Source organism: Mycteria americana, chromosome Z, assembly GCF_035582795.1.
Source record: "Mycteria americana isolate JAX WOST 10 ecotype Jacksonville Zoo and Gardens chromosome Z, USCA_MyAme_1.0, whole genome shotgun sequence".
Classification (NCBI taxonomy): domain Eukaryota; kingdom Metazoa; phylum Chordata; class Aves; order Ciconiiformes; family Ciconiidae; genus Mycteria; species Mycteria americana.
The window spans coordinates 23,732,935-23,750,734 of NC_134396.1; the positions used below are offsets into that span (position 1 = coordinate 23,732,935).

General features: G+C 43.0%; 1 protein-coding gene across 3 annotated transcripts in view; it reads left to right on the forward strand.

Moving 5' to 3' along the window:
* The window catches only part of RCL1 (RNA terminal phosphate cyclase like 1), a 31,879-nt gene that overhangs the window by 10,655 nt on the left and 3,424 nt on the right, over nucleotides 1-17,800 (forward strand). For all 3 annotated transcript variants that reach the window (XM_075526226.1, XM_075526227.1, XM_075526225.1), the window contains exons 5-8: nucleotides 1,232-1,356; nucleotides 3,897-4,022; nucleotides 7,444-7,600; nucleotides 14,662-14,765. In XM_075526226.1, the coding sequence (XP_075382341.1) occupies nucleotides 1,232-1,356; nucleotides 3,897-4,022; nucleotides 7,444-7,600; nucleotides 14,662-14,765 (512 nt within the window). The remainder of the gene's footprint in view (nucleotides 1-1,231; nucleotides 1,357-3,896; nucleotides 4,023-7,443; nucleotides 7,601-14,661; nucleotides 14,766-17,800) is intronic.

Here is a 17,800-nt window from a genome sequence, read left to right on the forward strand (position 1 = left end):
CCATATGCTTGCTGCTGGTATCTGTCTCTAGCAGATAACCTAGTTGTAGCTACACACATTTCTAAAATTGCCTCTTGGCAATTTTAGAATGGCATACCAGCCACACAGTGATTGAAGATGTGGTAGAAGAGAGATGCAAAGGCTACAGGTAGAGAGGGTAAGGAAGAAGCAGTGACTTTTCTTGGTCTCCGGGATCTCTGCAAGCTAAGAAACCTTTTTGCTTTCTTGTTTCTCTTCAGTTCATTTAATTTCTTTTTCCTTCCACTTGCTCTTCCTGCCCCATGCTTAGGGCTAGGGAGTAATAGTAGAATCTTTTGCCTCCTTCACCGGTAGAGGAGCCGGATCTGCGTTTGGGTGATTGAGGTTTGCTTCCAGTTTGGAAAATACAGGAAATAAACTTTTCTTTAAAGACTACGCTCTTCACAGGCCCAATAAATCTGGATGTAGAATAGATTTTTTTTTTTTTTTTTTTTTTTAGGTTGGAGAAAGAAACGATAGCCTTTCAAAGTTAAGAGTGCTCATTTAAAATGTGTGAAGGCCCTACCTGCACTACTAGCCTTTGCTTGCTGTGCCAAGCCCCCCCGTCCCGGGTGCCTCCCCCCACCCTGCCCACAGCCCAGGGGACCCCATGTCGTCCCCGTAGGACTGCCAGCCCCTGCTCCGGCGGCCCTGCAGCAGGGCCAGTCTCCAGCTCCCCACAGCCCTGCCCTGCCTGGCATGGGCACCCTGAGCCAGACCCACGCAGGGGCCCATGTCCCATCCCCATCCTTGTGGACGGTGGCTGGGGCGGTGGGACAGGCTCGGGCTGGCCAGGCCTGTTTGCGGGAATGAGTTCATTCTGGTCACCCATATACATACTAAGCATCAAAGACTTCTAGACCTTCTTTGTTAGTGAGGTACAGATTTGCTATTAGACCAGTCTTAAGCCAAGGTTGGCTTCCTGCTAAAGGTGGTAAGTTTTTGTTTTGTTGGTTTTGTTTCATTTTCCATTGAGAAGCCATGCCCTACTGTACTTGAGAGAGAGGAGGAAAAAATAAATCAATTTTTGCTTATAGGTTTGGTGCAAAATCCATTTCTGCTTTTAGGATGTCTTTTTCTCACCTGTGTTCACATAGTACCACTACTGATAACATTTTATTATATGTGAAATGAAAGCTATCCTTTTTAAGTGTGTAAGTATGTTCTCTGTGCTCTTTACTAACCTACTTTTTTCCTCCATTATTGTTTCTAGATCAACCGGAGAGGAATGCCTCCCAAAGGGGGTGGAGAGATACTGTTTGCTTGCCCAGTGAGAAAGGTCTTGCAGCCTATTCAGTTCACAGACCCTGGCAAAATCAAGCGCATCAGAGGAACTGCGTATCCTTTTTTTTTTTCTTCTTCTTCTTTTAAATGAGTTTGCCTTAAAAAAATAAGTCTCCCAACTTGAAGTCACAGTAGTGCACCCCTGTTGCTGAGCATGTATCCCAATAATGCAAGGTGACATTACACAGAGGCATCACACAACTAGATTTCAGGACCATGTCTCAAAACGACCGTGTTCAGAACATTGCCGTTCAAAAAGCATCAGTGGACAACTAAATAAATTTAAAACTGAACAGTACTATTTAAAATCTTTTTCAATAGCAAGAAAAAGTTAAAATACCTTCCATCACATAGAGTAGCAGCACTAAAAGGAGTGTTATCTTGTGTGTAAATCCAGTAGTAACAAATGTAGTTTTGCTGTGCATTGAATAGGTAGCATCTAGGCTGTTAATGAGTCTAGCAGGTTGTTGAATGGGAGCTTAAGTTTTAGTTCCGTTTACACCTCACTGCACACATGTGAACTGGGCTTTTTGTTGTGTTATGAGAATTTGTTAGCTCTTCACCTTCAGTAGTACCATTGGAGATGGAAGCGGAGGAGGTTTTACTTCTGCACAAAGATAAGGACACAAAATATTGTTGTGGAGCACTCACTTTTGCAAACAGAACTCCACATCTAGTTAATGTTTTGTTTGGGGTTTTTTTCCTTTATTTTTCTCTTGTGGTTTTTATTTGGTATCTGTCATGAATCTGCTGTCACTATAGGAAGAAGGCAGACATCCCTTACAGGCAAGGTATACTAAAGGCTGTATTTCATGAGCTCCTGCTCTCTCATGAGCATTGGCCAACTTGTAGTTTAATTTGTGATTATGAGAGTCCCAAACATGATCTGGCTTTGATTACTCAAAAGGAAAGCAGGAATGGGGGCAGGTTTCCTGCCAGAGGTGTAGACTTGCAGCCTGTTCGTCCTTTTACTTTATGGAATGCTATCATAATTGTGTGTGAGAACAGCACGCCTTGACTCTGTTTCCAACTGCCGCATTTGGATGAGTGCAGCATTGCCAAGTGAGAGCAATTTTACTGGGTGCATGTGCGGTAGAATAGCAAAGGAAGCAGCTCAGTATGCTTTTGGTGGTGTTTTTCATGGTCTTTCCATGAAGAAAGTAATTCCTTATGCCCCCATCCACCTCTGCAGTAAGTACTTCAATCCTCTGTTTCTGTGTGAAGGAGGAAGCAATGATCATGGCTTTGGTGCCATCCTTCTAAGTTGACATTAATACACAGCACCATTCTGGGCCACTTTGACTGGATTTGGTCAATGTATGTGAACTACAGGTTTTTGAATACCACTTTCCTTTAGGTTTTCCTGGGCTTTTTCTCAGGAATAAAGGTTTGCCTTTAGTAAGCCTGGTGAGAGGCAGTCTCATTTTAGTTCAGCCATTAAGTGTCCTTCAAGCCAGTAGAAAGCAAAACATCTGAAAGGATAAGTGCTTAGGTCTTTTATACATGCGTTTTTGTCCCTTCAAGATTCAACTGAGCAATTCTGCTTCCTCACAGCTGGGGAGCTTGTGTCGCAGCAACCTTTGTATAGTCATCCAAAATACTGAGTGCACCAACTGTGCAGAACGATCAGTTTTCTGATTATTATTTACTGGTTTTGCTCTTAGAATCTTAAAGCTTTTGGTTTACCTACTCCACAAGAGCATGGAATAGAAATTTGTAAAAAAGGAAATTCCCTTCTGCCAGCTGGGAGGTTTGAGAGTGTGTTGCTCTGCATTGCTATGTGCATGTAGGTGCAGATGGGTGGTTAAATGTGCGGAGCATGAGTCTGCATTATAGTTGGGATGGAATTTGGAGCACAGTGTGCTTTGTACATTTGAAGATCTGTCAGGAGTATCACTGAAGCAGCACCTGAGTAAAAGGGCACAAAGGCAGTTCATCTCTTGCGTACTGTGAGGAGGTGCGTTGGGGTGAGCAGGAAGGTGGTAACTTCTTCTTCCCTGGAACTGTTATCTTCAGGTGCTGAGTGACTAGAGAACCATTGAACTTGATAGCATTACAGCACTGCAAAATAGTTGGAGAGCGCAAAGATTTTTTTGTTAGCCTTTTAAAATTAATTTTTTCGTTTGTTAAAACATTTGTCTTTAATTTCCTCTACCCAATTTCTCCCTTATAGAAATAGAAAGACAGGATTTCCTGCCGCTAATTCAGAGAAACTTCACCTGTCACCATCTTTTAATAGTATATGAGGAGCAGAGCATGCAGGGCTCCCTCTATCATAAGAAAGCACAGGATGACAGAACAGCTATTTAAAATAATTGAAGGGCATTTTTAAGATAGATGTTTATCTAGTTATAGCAAGCTGTTCTACACGTGTTCTGTGTACCTCACTTCAAGGTACATCAATGAAAAGACTGTGGAAAGCACTTATGCACATGTGCTTCTTTACAGGAAAATGGACCAGTGCATGAATGGGGATGTATCGGACAGAAGCACATCTTCCGAAATAATGCATTGGGACCTCTTGGCCACTTTTGTCAGTCTCTGGTTTAAATTTCTTTTGTGACCACAATGAATTCCTTAGCTCAGAAATGTAGATACTCTGTCAGAGTGTCACCACAGATGGCAAACAGAATGGTGGAATCTGCAAGGAGCATCCTGAATAAATTCCTCCCAGATATTTATATCTACACGGATCATATGAAGGGGGTCAGCTCTGGAAAGTGAGTATCCAGTATTTACAGAACGGAAATGTAATTCTGCATTTGTTCATCTGCTAGGGTATTCTGATCTGTAATTTTATTGAGTTTTAGACCACAATCTTCTATTTTGCAGAAATAAATATTCCTCACAGGGAAAAAATGAAATGATTCACTAGATACGTTTGTTTTACTCTTGGTACAGGGACAGAAGTTGTGTATTTTCTTAAACAAGGAATATAATATACCATTACTGCCACTAAATGCAACTTGAGCTCTCTTCAGTTTTAAACCTGCTGCTTTGAAGTGAGATTATGATCAGAGGTGCCACGCTATGTTGTGAAAACTAACATTCAAACTTGACTGTACACCTTCTGATGGAAACGGTAGTATTAAGGATGGGACCAAACTGTTTTAGAAAGTGTTCGAGCTGTATGGGTTGTCTTCTGCTTGACCATTACATAAATAGCTGAAAGAGTGTCCTTTCACGAGCGAGGACAGGAAAATTGAGTCATTAATTTACTGTACTTTCAGAGATTTTGTTTTCCAGCAGAACACAGAAGTGATGGATGTGATTCAGACAATTTTACTGGTATCTGTCAGCTTTGTTGTCCTCTTGTCACTTTTCGTTGAGGTTGAAGGAGTTCTGGATAACTACTTTGTCTTCTGTCTCTATGCTCAAATCCAAGCATGCACATTTTCTTTCAGTGTTTCTACTTTTTGAAATATTACCTTAAAGAAAACTTGTTAGGTTTGCAAGTTTACAACTCTAACGATTGTTGGCTCACTTAAGTATTTGTCCTCTTTTCCAATCCTTCATCACATTTAATATCCCAGGTTAGTAAGTCTTGTGGCTCCAGACTGTTAACAGTGATCAGAATTGCAAAAACTTTTCTGGGAGCTGTGAGTTTTTGGGGTGTTATTTTGTTTTTTATCTGTCTGTAAAGTGGAACAGCCAAATGAATTGGGGCAGCAGCATTACATTTACTACTTGCATGGGTAGCCCATTGTTGTGGTTTAACACCAGCTGGCAAGTAAGCACCATGCAGCCCCTTGCTTGCTCGCTCTTTCTGAGAATCAGAAGAGTAAAAGTGAGAAAACTCGTGGGTTGAGATAAAGACAGTTTAATAGGGAAAGCAAAAGCCACGCACACAAGCAAAGCAAAACAAGGAATTCATTCACTCCTTCCCATGGGCAGGCAGGTGTTCAGCCATCTCCAGGAAAGCAGGGCTCCATCCCATGTAACGGTTCCTTGGGAAGACAAACGCCATCACTCCAAACATGTGCCCCCCTTCCTTCTTCTTCCCCAGCTTTATACACTGAGCATGATGCCATATAGTATGGAATAGCCCTTTGGTCAGTTGGGGTCAGCTGTCCCAGCTGCGCCCCCTCCCAACTTCTTGTGCACCTGGCAGAGCATGGGAAGCTGAAAAAGTCCTTGATTTAGTATAAGCAGTACTTCACAACAACTAAAACATCTCTGTATTATCAACACAGTGTTCTGCACAAATCCAAAACATAGCCCCATACCAGCCACTATAAAGAAAATTAACTCTATCCCAGCCAAAACCAGCACACCCATGCATAAATAATAGCATGGGAAGGATAAATAATAGCATGGGAAGAGGACCATGGGAAGGATAAATAATAGCATGAGAAGAGGAACTGAATCCCTCTCCACCTTGCTGGTGCCTGTGGCTTTCTGGTGCTGCTGTGCTGTCACATTCAGCATATGTATGGCACCAGCTCTATTGCAGCATACCTGGTGCTAACATTGTGCCACTCTGGCAAAGCTTTTTAATTGCCTGGTTCCCAGTGCTTGTGTGTGTGTATGTCTTGGCAGGACAAGGAAGGAAGGCAATATGCCTTGTTGTTTCCAATGCTGCCTCTGGTGATGAGTAAGACCAACAAGGAGTAGTTCAGCCCATCTGTGCCCAGCCCAAACCAAGTCCTGATTTCAGAATATAAAGCATTGAACTATATATCCCTTCCACAGTGCTAAAAGCTTCAGGGAATACATTATTTGAGCATCTTCTGCCACCTATAATGTCTCTCTGAACAGAAACTTCCCAGTTCTGAGTATTTGCAGCAAAAAGTTTGTGCAGATGCTTCCTAATACTGTCTGCACATACATGAGGCACCGGATGATTTTAAGTTTTACTTAGGCAGATTGCCACATGCTACTGAACACTAACAAAATCTGCCAGTGGGTATAGTTATTAAAGGATATTTGTCCAAAAAATAGCATCTTTAACACTGTTCTGGTCTTGCTGTCTAGATCTCTACCTCTCTTTCAGGGGAAGGAAAGGAGAAGAGAAACATCTTTTAACATACCTTCTGTGTTGCTCAGCAAGTGCAGGCAGTTAAATATGGGTGGGAACCACCGATATCTTTTCATTCCAGCCCTACTGAAATGCCTCTGGAGAAACTGTTGTTTTTCTGGCACTGGGAGAGTTTGTGTGTATTAGTGTTTGAGGTTTGATTTTGTGGTTTGTTGATGTTGGTGACATTCCTTACAGTTTTGGGTCAGTGGGACTATTTTAGTTAAAAGTTTGGGTGGTGGAGACAGCAGGAGTCCAGAACTGTGGGAAGTTAAGTTAACCTTGTTTTGAATGGCGAGCTATTGGTGCTCTTCCAGAGCCTATAAATAAGAGGATCTTTTGACTTTTTTTTTTTCCTTCCTTACAACTTTCTGATTTCTCAGCAAGCTGTACTCAGCCATGTGTGACTTTCTTGTAGCAAAAATGTTTCTTGACTCAGACACTAGCATTTTGTAGGATCCTAAGCTCTGAGGAGAATAGGGGTTTTTTGTTTCTTTCTTCAAATCATATGGTCAGAGTTCTTACATGGTTGTAATGATTTGGATGGTATTGAACTGAAAGTGAAAAGAAGGAATTGGAAATACAAGTAATGTGGATCAAACCTTTTTTTAATTCTTCTGCTTGGTGCCATGGCTATGGCCTAATTTTGCTAAATATTGAAGCTTCCATGGAAGGAGCTCGATCCTTAAAGAAAGTTAGTTTTGGCTTTGAATGTCTCAGAGGAGAAATTCCAGATACCTTTGAAATGTTCATCAAATATGAATTAAATAAATGTTAAATACACTTTTTTTTTAATGGAGGAGGATATTTCTGAGGTTTGGATGTTTTATTCTTTTTCTTTTTCTTTCCTTTTTTCCTTTTTAAAGAGTTTGTACTAGGAATAGCCAGCACAGTGGTTTTGGGGCAAGTGGTACTGGGTTTAATTTTTAAATACTGTTGTTAATGTTTTTTCCACGGTGAATCAAATGTATAGAGCAGGAAATTTGTCAGCAAGTCCAGATTCCCAGTATTGTCCTATGAGGGGAGCTGTTTGTGACTTGAGGAGGAGGTTGGCTGGGAGTAGTTCTTGGCTCATTCCTTCATTTTTGTCCTTAAATCAAATGCACTTTTTCCCTTTCTTTCAGATCGCCAGGTTTTGGCATGTGCCTTACTGCAGAAACCATCAATGGCACTATTCTCAGTGCTGAGCTAGCCTCAAACCCTCAGGGGCAGGGAGCAGCTGTGCTTCCCGAGGAACTTGGCCAGAATTGTGCTAAGCTGTTGCTGGAGGAGGTCTACAGGGTAAGTGGCCAATATGTTTTCTGTGTATAGCTGTCGGGGAAGAAGGTAATGATGTACTGGTAAAGGAAGAGGTGGTATGGGGGCACCCTCAAATAGGCTCAGATCCAAACAGAGAAATGAGCTGATGCTGCCAGTGTTGTCTTTATGCAGGTAAGGAGTGGTTTTGAATGGTTCCATTAACAGTGTAATGACTTACTGGGCCACTTATTTCCCATGTCCAGGAGATGTTACTATGAATCATAGTAACGGCAAATTTTTCTTTTGTTGCTTTCTGTCTGCAACAGAATTCAGTTGGCTTCACCTGGGCTGTTACTTTTTTTTTTAATAATAAGTTGGAGGGGTAATAGGGTCAATGCTCTTAAACTAGTGCTTGGAATGGGGCACTGTCCTGGTTTCGGCTGGGATAGAGTTAATTTTCTTCCTAGTAGCTGGGATAGTGCTGTGCTTTGGATTTTAGTATGAGAATAATATTGATAACACGCTGATGTTTTGGCTGTCGCTAAGCGGTGTTACATTGGTCAAGGACTTTTCCCCCCCTTCAGCTTCCCATGCTCTGCCAGGTGCCCAAGAAATGGGAGGGGGCACAGCCAGGATAGTTGATCCAAACTGACCAAAGAGCTATTCCATACCATAGGATGTCATGCCCAGTACATAAACTGGGGGGAGTTGGCTGGGGGGTAGCGATCACTGCTCGGGGACTGGCTGGGCGTCGGTCGGCGGGTGGTGAGCGGTTGTATAACTTTTTTATATATATATATTTTTTCCGCTCTTTTTCCCTCCCTTGGGTTTTGTTCCTCTCTCTCTCTCTCATTGTTTTTTTCCTTCTCATTATAATTAATTACTATTATTTTGTTCCAATTATTAAACTGTTCTTATCTCAACCCACGAGTTTTCTTGCTTTTGCCCTTCCAATTCTCTCCCCCATCCCACCGGGGGGGGAAGTGAGCGAGTGGCTGTGTGGTGCTTAGCTGCTGGCTGGGGCTAAACCACGACAGGCATTATGAGTGAGAGAACATGTGAGGAAGAAGAAGCGGGGGGGGGGGGGGGGGGCAGCTAGCCTCTAGCGGCTGCTTTATGGTGATGATGACAAAGTCAAATGTGCTGAGATCTGTTGTTTGTATGAGGAATTGGCTGAATGGTTTGTTGGAAAGGAGCTAGGACAGTGTTTGCATAGGAATCTTAAGTGCATCACAGTCTTCTGCAGCGTTTTGTGTGGGTTGGTTTTTGTTTTGTTTGGGGTTTTTTTGTATTAAAATGTTTTTCATTTGTAGTGAGACTTTTAGTGGATGACCAGCTTTCAGTCTTACAAATGATTTGACAATTAGCATCGTAGTGAGTTTCTGATTTAATAATGAACCTACCTGCTTTTGTTGTGTATCTCCACTAATGTTAAAATAAGCAGCTGTTAGTATTGACAAAACACATTTGGCCTTTAGGAGGCAGTCATCTACAAATTGTACCCACTGTTTTAAAAAAAGTAATTGCTCTAAACTGGAATAACCTGATAGGACTTTGGAAAGTATTAAAAATGCCATTAATGAGATTCCGTATTAGGTAATGTAGTCAATTATAAAAATACCCCTTAACCTCATAAATCACATCCATGCCTGTACTAGATTGTTCATCTGTGCCCATGTTATCTTTTCCTTTCCCTGCTGCAAACCCTTCATCTGTCTGAATTACCAACTTGCCCACTTGTTCCAGTCTTCCATTAATATTTTTTGTTTATTCAGTATATGCACCATGTTGCTCAAGGACTTTCCCTTTCTAACCCAGGGTTCTTATCTCATAGAAATGCCACAAACAAATATTCTTCCTGGGTACACTCCAGACCCCTTGCATTTGAAAGTCCAGCATGCATGGAGAATGCAGTCACAACTAGTGACTGAAACATCTGTTTGTTTCTATGATTATGTGGTGACAGGTAGCTATTTTTATTTGAGGGGTGAATTATAAAAGCTTTCAGCTTCCTCTCCCCTTCCCCCCCCACGCCCCCCAAACCAAACAAAAAAAACCCCCACCAACCTAAAATTGGTACATTTGTTTCTTTGTGCAAACCTCTTGTAAAACATCTTCAGGTAGTCAGATGATTGGAGGCATCAAAAATCCCATTTCCACATACTTTTATCAGCAGCAATAGGTATTTTTTTCCTTTGAAAACCATCCAGCACTTGACAGATTGAAACTAGTCAGGGAATTTGCCCAGATATTTTACTTCCTTCAGAGTCAGATGTCTGAGAACTTCCAAAATGGGGAGAGGGCTGGAAAGGCCTGAACCAGGTAATTTTCTGCTTTAGCCTGCTATAGCCATTTGAATGTGATGAGTCAAATTCTGCAAAGCAGCAGCATAGTAAGGATCTCAGGACAACAGAAAAAAAAGCATTTGAGGAGGAAACAGGGTCTGGCAAGTCTTTGAATGACAAAGTGATAGGCCATGAGGTTTCAATGTCTTTGAAGATCAGATTCTGAAGTGAGGTTGTTAGCTGTGGCCTGCTGTGCTACTGCTGGTGCTCCTGGAAGGCTCTATGTGTGGGCCACTTCAGTCCAAGAGTGACTGACAAGTGCCAAGCAGTGTACAGGCTGCTTGTGGTCCTCCACTGCAGCAGATCATGGTGGAAAAGTTCTTGTTTGTTAGCATTTTTGGCTATTGTGCTGCTTATCCACTGGAGTGCTCAGTCCTTATTCAATGTTCCTGAATTCTCCACTCCCTCTGTCATAGGCAATATGGTGGGTTTTGTTCTGTAGTTTTCAGAATACACACTGGAATTTATATATGACACGCATGCTCACACAGCACTAGCTAGGAATTTGGAAAGATAGGCTTTCTCGTTGATTTTTTTTTTTTTTTTTTTTCCTTTGAGCTCAGGTCAGGTTGACTTAGTGTTGACCCCAGAGAGGATATAAAAACATGTTGCAAAGCATGCGATGTTTGTTTAGTTTGAAGATACTATTTTTTTAAAGTATCTTTGCCTAGATAAGGTGTCTAGTGAAACAGTAAAAATTTGGGAAAGCTGTGCATGGAGCAAGAATAGGTTGCTCTGAACAGACACTCTTTAAGTCCCACTCTTCACACCAGCTACTCACTGAATACAGGGCTCAAGGGAGAATTTCTCTCCCTGTGTTTAGATCCTCTCTTCATGAGGTTGTTTCTCCATCTGTGTCTTTGCCTGTAGGTACTGTGCTGCAGGAGCCAGGGAGGCTTGACCAGAAAAGGGAATCCTAGGAGCATTGGAGATAATTCTCTGTAGAAGAGTTTTAGCTGTCGGGGTCACCCACAAATCTGCTGGTGTTCATTACTGTTTAAAGGGGCCCAGGGACATCTCTTAAAGTGCTTGCTTAATGCTTCCTATTATGTGAACTTTGCCACCTAGGAAATCTAAGGATATTAAGTCTTGCTAAATGGTCCCTTTTACTAAGCCTTCAAAAAAAAAAAAAGTCATATGATTCTTGGAATCAATGGAGCTGTTTTTATGTAAATTTGTTGATGGAAAGATGTCAGAGCTAATTTACTAATAATAAGTGGTACAGTGCTAATTACAGTGGCCCTGAAAGAGGGGGCGTGGAGTGACTGGCTAGCATTGTCTTTACAAATCCATATGTAGTTCTTACCTAAGCTTAATTGTAGAAGGCCAAGAAGGATTTTCCTCTTGTCTTTGAAAGGTGTTGGCTATGGGCAAGCTTTATATTGCAGGTGATTGGCAGAATGGAAAGGCCTGGAAGAACTGGAAAAGGATTGAATGTTTATATTCCTTGTGATCATGAAAAATAAGGGAGGGTGCAATACCTGTTTAAGGCTGAGTTTTTTAATGAAGAAAGGTTGAGTTGTTAGAGGGGCTTGAAGGGGCAGGAGGGGTAAGGCTATTTATTTTATTTAACTAGAACTAAAACGAGTGAGGCATTTCACTGAAGGCTTAATTTTCAAGATGGCCTTACTCCAGTGTGACAAGGCTCTCCTCCATTCTTCTGAAAAAAAAAGAAAAAAAAAGAAAAAAAAAAAAAACCAAACCAAAACAAAACAAAAAAAACCAAACCAAAACCCTCTGCACTTCACATAACAAATTATTGAGGCATGCAAGTATGCACCGCACAGGTAAGGGAGGAAGTTGTGTGTATGCCAAAATATAACCAAGACTAAATCAAAGCTGCGGTCAAGCTCAGAAGAATAATCCTCTTTGAAACACTGTTGTCCAGTACCCAGAGTTGTGATATTTGTAGGTGCATATCAACTGTGGTATTTGTATAACATTTCAAAATGGCCAGGATTTTAAGTGATCTGTCTCTAATTGTCACATCCAGCTGGATCTGGCTCTGTTGTCAATGGAGACAATAATGGAGAAACTGCCATAAACTGAATTAATACGGAGTAGAAGCTGCATCCTAGGTTAGTAACGAGTGCCAGCTATTTTGGAACAAACGTCAGTACTTTGGCTCTGACTTTGCCCATCCCATTTCTCTTGGGAGGGTTGTTTTCAATTTTGGATTCTTGACTAAGTGGCAGGTGGATTGAGAGAAAAAAGTTGGCCTCCTTGGGAGTGGCATGTCATTCATTTGGCACAAGTTACTGTTCTTGTCGTCATTAGATTACAAGCAAATCACTTCATTTTACTGTCTGGCAGCTGCCTATGTGGGAATGGGCATAACAGCGCATTGCTAATCCACAATAGTGGAGACTCACTGCAGCAAGAGAGCTTATGTGAGCAGCTAGGACATGATGGATGCATCATGTTTTGCTATATTGTTTAGGACGTGGTTGTCTCCATACTGACTGAAGCTTTTGTATAAATTTGGTCATAAAAACAGATGTTTTATAATGTTTTCAGCTGTAGAAAAACACAAACAAGCTCAGAAGATGTAAAGTCTTCATCCAAGTGATAAATAGCATCTTGAATTATTAACCTGTATTCTGTTTTTGTAATTATTACAAATACAGAAAGTCCTGTGTCAGGAATACTCCTTACCAAACTCTCACCTGCTTCTTGTACATGTTTCAGATTGGCAAATACAGCTGGTGAGAGCTGTGGCTCTAGATTGCACCAGCAAATTCTGCAGGTACCCTGTTCACTCAAGATGCACAATTTTTATCAGTCCCATAGAGGGCGTTAGGCTGAGTGCATGAACTTCACTTTGGTATGGCACGTTCATGCAGTTAAAAGGGCAAGGGCTGCTGTAAGAGCATGTTGCTAGGAGTTAGGTCATGGTAGCAAATGTAATGAAGATATTTCCTTCGTTGTGATTTATCATTTTGTCGTGGTTTAGCCCCAGCCAGCCACCAAGCACCACGCAGCTGCTCACTCACTCCCCCTTGGTGGGATGGGGGAGAGAATCAGAAGAGTAAAAGTGAGAAAACTCGTGGGTTGAGATAAAGACAGTTTAATAGGGAAAGCAAAAGCCGTGCACACAAGCAAAGCAAAGCAAGGAATTCATTCACTCCTTCCCATGGGCGGGCAGGCGTTCAGCCATCTCCAGGAAAGCAGGGCTCCATCACGCATAATGGTTACTTGGGAAGACAAACGCCATCACTCCAAATGTGCCCCCCTTCCTTCTTCTTCCCCAGCTTTATATGCTGAGCATGACCTCATATGGTATGGAATAGCCCTTTGGTCAGTTTGGATCAACTATCCTGGCTGTGTCCCCTCCCAACTTCTTCTGCACCTGGCAGAGCATGGGAAGCTGAAAAGTCCTTGACAAGTGTAAACATTACATAGCAACAACTAAAACATCAGTGTGTAATCAACAGTGTTTTCAGCACAAATCCAAAATATAGCCCTATACTAGCTACTATAAAGAAAACGAACTATCTCAGCTGAAACCAGGAGAGTTGCATGAAGTGCAGAGGCTTTTTTCAGAAGAATACAGCTGAGACTTGTCACACTGAAGCAAGGCCATCTTGAAAATTAAACCTTCGGTAACTCTCCTTGGAAAGGTCCTCCTTTCTGCCCTCTCACTGAGTAAATGTGCTGAGATTGTCACATTATTGCGTTTTCCTAATCTATGTAGTCCAAAATTTATTTTGCCCCTCCCTTGCTTTTTTGGATGGTGTTATCTCTTAAAATGATGACAGTTTATTCCTTGCCCACAAAGGTAACTGTCAGTTTACCTCATTAGAGAATTTGGTTTTAAAAGGATGAATTTTTAGTTTTGCTCTCTCCAGAGAGCCTATTCAGAGGCCTTAGCATTAGGCCTGATCCAGCAGGAAACTGTTCACAAATTTCATGTGGCTGTGGATCAGGATGAATAGGAGGACAGTCTGAAATAATGTTATGCCAGATATTTTTTCTATTTTCAGTGTGTTTGCATAGTAATAGGTGGTAACTTCTCTCTATGGCAGTCTTGATTGAAAGTATCCCTTTTAATTTACATTCAAGCTTTGTAAACAAGGAAAGCCTTCCAATTCTAATTTATGTATCATAGTTAATACCTTCCACATACAAAACAATTTACCATGCATGTATGACTTATGCTCTTGTACGTATTTGACTGTAATGTGTAGTTCTACATAATTTTATGCATGGCTCTTTTCCATAGCAATAAAAAAAACCTTCCCATTTTAAATATGGGGGAAAAATGTTTCACAAATGTAAAACCACAAAAGTTAGCAGCAAGGACTTAGGTGGATGTGTGTGAAACAGCTTTTAACTTGCTGGTTTGCACCTGCTAATGCTGAACTATTTGTCCGAATGTAACTTTATAGCTATCATAAAGTGTGGCAATTCATGGTATCTTCAAATGCACATGAACTATAATACCTATTTTCAATTTACTGCAAAGAAATTAATTGGTGCTTACATTCTCTGATGTTAGAAGAGAATAGGTTGGGAGAGATGGGAGGGATCTTTAATGTGACCTTGTTACTGGGTTTTGGTTTAGTTCTGTTCCTTTCCCAGCTTACCATGTGAAATTAATTTGTCATTGTTACAAAATCTAGATTTTTATCTTTTTGGCCCTTGAAAATTGGGAGCAGTAATGCAGCCTTTTAAGTGTATCCTTCTCCTTGATTACTCTCCTCCCATCCCAATTTCTGGTTTGTACAGAGATTAATTATTAAAACATTTGGTTTGCAGGGAGGCTGTGTAGATTCAACAAATCAGAGCCTTGCTCTGCTCCTCATGACCCTTGGACAACGGGATGTTTCCAAAGTCCTGTTAGGACCTCTGTCTCCATACACGTAAGTTGTTTTGTTCAGTTTAATTACCCAGTCTTGTTTAATTCACTACTTTTATTGTACAGATATTTTTTGTATATGGAAGACTTTGCCTGTGGCTATGAATAGAACAACTTGTATCCGTCTTCAAATGAGACGGGTGGTGTAAGTCACCTAGTGTTTTATTTCTACACATTAGAAGATGATTCCCTTACTGTTCTATTTATTCCTGGTTCTGAGAATTGCTGAGATTATTGTTGGTTCCTGATCTTGGATTGTATGCGTACATCAGTTTGCTTTTTGTTACCTCGCATACACTACCTTGTTTTCCTAGTGATCTCTCTGTAGCTGTGGCATTAAATGGCATATTTCAAATGGCTAGTCAAATGCTAAAGCTGCGATTGTCCAAAGGAAACATGTTCAATTCATGGAGCTGTGTGCAACCCCAAAGCTTTAACCCTATCGGGCAGCAGACTTCTGTCTAGTCCTTCAGTCTCAATTTTTGTTAAAGCTTTGTCCACAGCTGGTAGTGGTTCAGAGAATAGAAAAAGACTAAATTTCTTAAATTGCTAGCTGCAACACACAGGATAGTGGAAGGGCATCCAGCATCAAAAGTTTCATTTAATCTATCAGACTGACAAGTGATTGACTAGATCACAGTTATTCCTAGAGACTGAGCAGTTTTGCTTTAATCAAATGGAGGGAGGGTTGTTTATCTGACAATGGCATCAAATAATAAGGCTATGAACTGTCCTTTTTCGGTTATCATGGTACCGGTGCTGTATACGTGAAAGGTACAGTACTGTGATAACTGAAGAATGGTGGTGCCATCACATGAGAGCTAGAAATTGCCTAACTGCTATTCTCAACCCGTGATATCTTGGAAACAACATTCATCAGATTTTGAGGGGAAGACAGGGAAGCCTCCCATTGCACAGGGGTAAAGTAGTCCCCTGTAAAGTAAGTATCCATGTGAAAGGCTTACAAAGAGTAGGTATCAGTGTTTGAAGTGCACAGTTAAGCGTGTGAAGCAAACCAATCACTTGTCATTGTCCAGTCTTTTTTTGTCTTTTTTTTTGATGCTATGCAAATCACACAAGCACACTAGTTAGTTTTGTAAGCAGGCTGATTTCAAATGGGTGGGTTGTCACTTCTTCCAAGCTACGAGTGCGTGGCAGGGATGAAGGTCAGGAGCAGACATCCTGAAGCAGCATTGTGTCACATGAGATCATAAAATCTGTGGTTCTGTGAGAATCTGTGACTCATCAGTCCTATGAGGATTTACTCAGAGATCACGCAGCTCTGTCTGCAGCTCCCCTGTGCCCTCACTAGGCAGCTCATAAAGGGCTGGGAAACTTGGCTCCCAAGCAACTGATAGGATGCACAGACCTTTTGAAGTAAATCGCAGTGCTGTCACATTCCACTTCATTGTCCCTTCTTTTCTCTCTTGGGGCTGTGACATCTCTGCATTTAACACTTTCACCTTGCAGCATCCAAAGCTATTTATAAGCTCTCTTATGCTAGATTGGCTTCCCTGGCTAGCACAATGTAGCATGAATGTGACAGTTCAGCTGGCAGATAAGAGCACTCTGTGGGGACATGGTGCTTTGGAATACATCCATCAGAATGAGGAAACGTCTCCCAGATTTGCGTATTTCCACGGGAGACATCCTTTGCCCCTGCTAATGGCATGGGGCGGGGAGGGGGGGGCGGGCAACACCATGAGCAGGGCTGTCCTGAGTGGTGCTGGGGGCACCTGTCCCAAAAAGACCACTTGGCCTGTGGCCATCTGGATTACCTCTTCTCATCTTATGCTCCTTACACCGAAGTAAGCGCCTCTCAGTCAAGCTGAGCTTAGAATCAAATGCAGGCTGCTGGCTCTGTGGCCACCTCGCAGAGATCAGTCTTGCAGGACAGGCTAGGCAGCACGCAGGCGAATTGGCATGAGCCAGGGGTACTTGAAGGAGAGCAACAGGAAAGCTCGAGTGCCCCGGCCCTTGGTTTCACAAGGGTTTAGGGGCTTCAGGCAGAGGGGACGGGGCCAGGCACAGCCCCTGAGGTGGGGCTGCCTCGGGCAGGGAGCCTCTGCCCCACCGGGCCGCCGCTTTCGGCGGTTCCCCGCACCCTGCCCGGGTCGGGGTGTCCGTCCCCGCCCGGGGTGTCCGTCCCCGCCCGGGGTGTCCGTCCCCGCCCGGCGCCTCGGCCTGTCCCCGCCGCCCTCGCTGCCCGTCGGGCCGCGGCCGGGGCCTCCCCGCAGCGCGGCGCCCCCTGGCGGCCCGCGCGGCCGGGCAGTGGCCGCAGGCCGCGCCCAGCAGCCGCAGGTCAGGCCGGGCTCCCCCCGGTTCCCCCCGGGCAACGGGCCGGGGAAGGTCCCCGGCGGGATGCTGGGGAGCAGTACCGGGGCCGCGGGCGCTGCCAGGCTGTGCCCTGCGCTGTTCTCGGGGTCGTCAAAGCAAGAAGGCATTGCCGGTGCACAGGTCTTCTCTCGCACCGATCTGGGAGTTGGTCGCTGTGCCCTGACAGCAAGCTAAGATGTGTGAAACGGTTGTGTACCTTTTGGTGTTGCTTAGCAGGCTTCTGGGAGAAGACGGCACTTAGATAAACAGACTTTTTACTCTTCTTTGTTGTAGTACAATGGTTTCTTATTTGAAAGCAGCTGAGGAAAAACTCCAGTGTGGCTCATGTAGCTGTCCCTGAGCCTGAGAAGAGTGTTCAGCTCTGCCTTGTTCTTGCCTGAACACACAGTCTAAATTTCCAGCAAAATAAAACTTCTCTATACCTCTCACCCGCTCCCTCAGTCCTCCAGTCTGTACATGTATGTTTGGTGCAGCCTCCCCTATTATTTGAGGTGCAAACCTTTCCACACGCGACCCATATCCGCCTCAAGCTAATACAGACCCACTTTCTGCTGCACTTCTGTCACACACCCTGCCTTTCCCCCCTCCTTTCCTCCTGTTTCCAGGGCTCTTGGCATTTGTGCTTCTACTGCTGGAAGACAGCTGGCCTCTTGCTGCTCCCAAATTCTCCCCCGACGTCCCCAGGCAGCCTACCCTTTGCTC